This window comes from Trachypithecus francoisi, unplaced genomic scaffold, assembly GCF_009764315.1.
Source record: "Trachypithecus francoisi isolate TF-2019V2 unplaced genomic scaffold, Tfra_2.0 Lachesis_group3, whole genome shotgun sequence".
NCBI lineage: Eukaryota > Metazoa > Chordata > Mammalia > Primates > Cercopithecidae > Trachypithecus > Trachypithecus francoisi.
In genome coordinates, this window is record NW_022681468.1 from 108,229,748 (window position 1) to 108,235,747 (window position 6,000).

Below are 6,000 nucleotides of genomic sequence, written 5' to 3' on the forward strand. Positions count from 1 at the left end.
ATATTACTTACCAGTAATGCAAACATAAAACAAGTCTTGATCTTGGGGCTCTCCATCATGCTCAATGAGCTCTCCTCATTGTTCATGCCACTCTTCCTGGCTCCTTCAAACCCTGCCTCTCCGCTACACTCTCTTCAGTAACTTTTCAAATGTTTAAAATAATCATCTATTGGCCAAATGGCAACAACCACCTTTCTTACCAAATCTACTTCCTCCTGAAACCCTTACTCTGGATTACATGCCTATCTTAATACTCATCATCTGAGGGGATTCACTGTCTTTATCCAAGCATAAGGGGTCTGCATACTGGTAGTATTTACATCTGTTTCGAGGGCTGGACAGCTCACTCTAGCATGCGTAGGAGCTGGCACAGATAGGTAGTGAGATAAAAGATGTAGAGACATACAAAGGATAGGTTAGTATTGTTTTTCTCTTCAATACAGACCTTTCAGTGTCACAAGAACACCAATACAATGAATACAAAGGGGATCAGGCCTCAAGCCAATACATCCGGCTCTTTTTTTGTCTATGGTTGTACCTGTGGATATTAAACCCTGAAGATAAAGTAAGATCCAAGTACCTGTAAGAGTCCAACTTAGGAAAAATTAAATTTACCCCACTTATTTATGGGGCACCCACTATGTGCAATTCATTCAACAAATACCAATGAGTGCCTATTATTTTAAGACACTGTGCCAACTGTCAGGAATAGAGAAGACATAGTGTCCCTGCCCTCAGAGATCTTTTCAGTTTACTGGAGATACAGTTAAATAACAGATATAGCAACACTGTGATAACTCAAGCAAAGGGGCCAAGTACCAGGTGCACAGGGAACACAAAGAGTGTCCTAATCCAATTAAGATCCAGTCAGGATCCATTGTTCCTAGCATAGGAGAAGAGCAGATACAAAAGGCTAGGTATGAGCAGAAGAGTGGAGCAAAGTCCTGAGTGTGGGGCTTTGGGGCCTGCAAGGCACTGCACCTTACAGTCCTCCTGGCAGAATAATCTAAGTACAGAGACGGAGATGACTCAGAACAAGGCAAGTTCTCCAATCAGTGTCCTGGGGAGTATGGTTAACTAGGAGGACAGGAAAGATAAAGATTCCCAAAGAAGACATGGGGGATGGCCGGTGGAAAACAGAGTCTCACCCAGTAACAAAAGAATGGGTACATGGGATGGAAGGCATTCCTGCCATGCACTGACCTGAATTAAGCTGTAAAAGAACAGAGAGTAGGGTATGTTCCAGGCAAGTTAGAGCAGAAGAATCATACTGAACAGCAACAGGAAAGTGGTTGAGGGGCTGACTGGCTTCAGAATTAGGTAACTCCTAAGTCAGCAGAATAACCAAGACACACAAATGCACCTCTTGAAGAATCTGATAAATATGACAACCGTAGCAATGGTGCCGTGGCAAGAGTACTAAACTGGTAGTCAAGAGACCTACTGCTGATTTGCCGCTAGACTATCCTCCTGTCAGATGAGCTGGGTGAACATGAGCAGTGTCCATACATGAGTTGGGAAATAAATTTAGCAATTCACAACCATCATTCTTTTTTCTTTTTTTATAAAAGTGAAATAGGCCGGGCATGGTGGCTCACACCTGTAATCCCAGCACTTTGGGAGGCTGAGGCAGGAGGATCACGAAGTCAGGAGATCGAGACCATCCTGGCTAACACGGTGAAACTCCGCCTCTGCTACAAACACAAAAAATTAGCCGGGCGTCGTGGCAGGCGCCTGTTATTTCCAGCTACTCGGGAGGCTGAGGCAGGAGAATGGCGTGAACTCAGGAGGGGGAGCTTGCAGTGAGCCAAGATGGCGCCACTGCACTCCTGCCTGGGCGACTGAGCCAGATTCCGTCTCAAAAAAAAAAAAAAAAATACAGTGAAATAAAATAACATATTCTGCTACATGTGTTGCCCATAGAAAAATTATTGTTTTGTGAAGCATTAGCTTCAGGTATGTAGATACAGACGTGTATGTGTGCTTGATGAAAATGTAAAATGTGTTTCTTACTGTGAGGTTACAGTCAAAACAGTTTGAAAAGCACAAGACATGAGGATTTGTAAGGTTCCTTCAAATTCTAAGCTTCGCATGCAGCCTTTAAATTCTAACCTATTTTACAGGTGAATAAATTAACTTTGATATGAGTTGTGGTATAACATTAAATAAATCATGGGCAATCTTTAGACATACCATCAGATAATTCAAAATTATCCAAAACAATTCCCCTTAATTCAACTGAAACACCATCAGATAATTCAACATTATTCAAAACGACGCCCCTTAATTCAACTAAATATGACCAAAAAAAAAAAAAAGTCTCCAGGAAATAACTACGCTCCACGTCTGCTGTAACACAGACACACCTGTATATTTGGGGCAAAGGGCCAGTCACGTGAAAGGCTTTCACTGTAATGCAAACACGCACACACAGGAGCAATGTTCTATGGAAATTCTTTAAAAATCTACTCAAGGTAGCATTTTCATGTTTCAAATTTTAAAGATCTAATGCCAACCTTATTTTTAATACCTTTGCCAACAGCAAATTCTAGCAAGCTATCGACTGTGTGTGACACATACTTTTGAAACCCTTTACTGGAACAGGTGGCTTTTAACTACTTACAGAGTCTGACCCAATGCATCTGCACATGATACATTCTCATCTACCTAAGCCACTTTCAAAAAGCTATAATCCCAATGAGGGCATCCTCTTCAGGACTTCAGGAGGGCATAAACATGCAACATACAGCAAATACTAAGTACTTCCCTATTGGACAAGCCATTTTCCCAGACAGGCAAGGAGTCACTTAGGAACATATGCTTGAGTACGAATGAAAAAAAAAAGATCATTAACGTTGGTGATGTGCATAAGCCAAGCAAACAGGTTTTAGATAAAAACTATAGAAGGGTCCATGGCGACAGTAATGCCTGGTGTACTTCTTCTGGGGACTCTTTCATCTGAAGAAATCAAATCTCATCATAGACATGGCCTCAGGCTATTTTCACCATCACTGCTATGAGGCAGGTCGGAAAGGTCACAGATACCCAAACTGGAGCACAAACAGGTAACCTGACCTGCCCACGTATCAGACTTTTGTCTAATTCTGAATAAAAGTCAGGTTTTTGGTTTGCTTGTTATAAAACAACCAGGTCTAACCCCTAAACCATGCCCCCAGTTTGTGCCTGGTTCACAGATGGCCCACCCTAAACCCTTTTCAGTCCTTCTGTGAATGCTAATTCAAGGTCAGAGATTTCCCAGCCCCTGTAAGATTCGAACTTATCCTGGGCTGTTATGGAGGCAGTGCGGAAGGTGCCAGGCCCATAGCTACCAGCTAACCTCCTGCCCCACAGTGCCACTACTCTGCCCCACCAGGAGGCAAACTCCCCGCTCCACCAGACCCTCCAGCTGCCTCCAAGGCTGCCCAGACATTGTCCTGCCGGCACTTTACAACCATAAAGTCTTTTAGAGGCCATCCTGTCTCACCCACTGACTTTACAGGGAAGGAAAGTGAGGTCTAGAAACCCATGTGCCTTGCCCAAGGTCACTTCAGCTCGTGCAAAAGAAACACAAACCAAGTTGATTTTTTCTGCCTGGTACTTAAGCACCCACACGCTGCCACTAGCGGTGACCGGAGCCACAAAAGACCCAGCCGGTAGGCCGGCGGCACCCAGGCGAGCCAAAACCGGCAAAAATCCTCTGAGTCCGAGCTCTCCAGGAACCTGAACGCTGGCGCGGCTTTTGGAGAAGGTGGGAGCAGGCCAGGGAGAGACAAGAAAAGCGAATTTACGGCGGCCAGGGGGCTCGCTGCTGGCCCGCAGTCCCGGAGGAGGGGCCCCTGTCCCGGCAGGCCGCCCCAGGGACCCCAAGAGACCTCCACCCCGCCTCCCCAGAGCTGGAAGCCAGGACTGGAGAACCCGGCGGACTCACCGGGTGCGCAGCGCCTGCCACGCGGCGTCGATGTCGGCATAGAGGTTCTTCTCCGAGGGCTTACCCGAGCTGACGCCGTAGCCCGAGTAGTCGTAGGAGAAGATGTTGCAGTTGATGCGCGAGCCGAGGCCGATGTAGAAACTGCACATCTGGCCCAGGTCCACGGCGTTGCCGTGCGAGAAGAGCAGCGTGTAGCGGCTGGAGGGCGCGCAGCGCACGAACATGCAGCCGAGCCGGTTGTCCCGGGCCGTGCGCGAGAAGAAGACCTCGACTGCGTCCAGCTCGCGCTGCGAGTACTGCCAGTCGGCGCGCTCGCTGAGGTGCAGGCTGCACGCGCCGGGCCCCGCGCCCGCGCCCGCGCCCTCCTCGGGCTGCTGCGGTGCCGGCTGGGCCGCGGCGGCGGCGGCGGCGGCGGCGGCGGCAGCTTGGGCCGGGGCCGGGGCGGGCGCGCCGGGGCCGCGCTGCTCCGGCGCCAGCACAGTGTAGGTGGGCTCGGGCGGCAGGAAGGCCAGCTTGGCGGCGATGCGGCTCGGGCAGGGAGGGCAGCAGAAGAGCCAGCACAGCTCGCCCAGCGAGAAGCCGTTCATCCTGGGGCCTGGCTCGGGCATCGGGACGGCCTGGTGCCCGCCGCCGGCCCGGCTGGCTGGCTGGCCCGGCAGGACGGAGGGCAGGCGCGCGGCGAGGGAGCGGGCAGGCAAGCGCGGAGGGCGGCTGCAGCCGCCCGCCCGGCGGCAGGAGGAGGCGGAGGCGAAGGAGGGCAGGGGGCGGGGCCGGCCCGGCGGGCGCGGCGCTCGGAGCCCGGGCGGGTCAGCGGCGGGCCCGGAGCCCAGGCGAGGCGCGGGCGGCCTGGGCCCGCGCGCGGCACACAAAGCCGGCGGCGGCGGCGGCCATGGCCGGCTCGTGCGCGCCGTCCCCCCCCGCTCCCGTTCCAGCTCCCGCTCCCGCACGCCCGCCGCCGCCGCCACTTCCGGGTTACCGCGCGGCGGCGCCCCCGCCGGGACGCGGCGCAGGGCCGGGCATCGGGGCGGGGCTCCGCGGGCAAGGGCGCGGACACCTTCCCCGGCCTGAGAAGCATGTTCTCGACCTGCGGCCGACGGGGGCTTCTAGGAGGCTCCGGGGCCCGGAGGAGCTGGGCGCTGGGGCTGGGGACTCTGCCCCGGGACAGCTGGGCGGATCCGCAGAGGGGACCCTGGAGGGGGTGCATGTGTCCCGGGGTGGACCGCTCCCCTCCCCTCCCTCTGGGATTCCCTCCCCCAAATCCAGGTTTCTCCCGTGGATGAAGGTTCTGGAATCTACTGAAAACGAACATAAGGGATGGACAAGAGTTGGAATGTACCCGAAATATTTGGCTTTCTCGTGTGTGCTGCTTTCTGAACGGCTCAGTACCAAAAGTTCTTGGCACCGTAAGGGGTACCGGGGTTGTGGGATAGGGCGGTCATCAGTGTGTTTCCTATTAGGGGAGGCTGTTTCTGTGTAGATAGCAACAGCGTTTACTTTCTAAGGGCATGGTTTTACCCTTAGTACATTTCTGTACCTATACAAATCAGCTGTTAGAACAGGAGGGTACTGTATTTAGCAACAAACCATGTTGAGGTTGTCATTTCTAGTCCCACGTGTGGCAGATTTTCCGGTAGTAAGTATATACTAGGTATCCTTTACAGTGTGTGTGTCTCTGGAGTTGTTTCAGGTCCAGGATTTTTAAGTGGTCTTAGTCATGAACGATTCTTATACTGCTTTAAATCCACTGTAATCTTGGCAGCCACCTTTACATGATTTTTCAAATATAACTCTCAGTGCCTTGAAACTGTGCTCTGGTGCCAATTTCCACAGAGCCTTCTATACTTCCTTTTTCCTGCCTGATATGGCAGCTGAAGAATTCCCTTTCAGGAACTGACAGGAGATACCCTTCCTGGACTGCCAGCAGGGCAGCTTGAGACTGGGAGGTTGGCACAATCCCTATGCTGGATCTGTTGTTTTAACTCACAGATATCCTGAGAATTTTACCTTTTGTTGTGGCTTTCTACAGAACGAGTATTTTGAGCACCCTCATCTAAATGAATTGTCCATACTGA

At 51.7% G+C, this 6,000-nt stretch overlaps 1 protein-coding gene across 1 annotated transcript in view; it reads right to left on the reverse strand.

Annotated features, from left to right (window-relative positions):
* ABHD17C (abhydrolase domain containing 17C, depalmitoylase) overlaps positions 1-4,881 on the reverse strand; it is a 61,501-nt gene extending 56,620 nt beyond the window's left edge. The window contains exon 1 of the mRNA XM_033189222.1: positions 3,929-4,881. Coding sequence (XP_033045113.1) covers positions 3,929-4,536 — 608 coding nt within the window. The 5' untranslated portion in view covers positions 4,537-4,881. The remainder of the gene's footprint in view (positions 1-3,928) is intronic.
* Between the last annotated feature and the right edge of the window lie 1,119 nt (positions 4,882-6,000).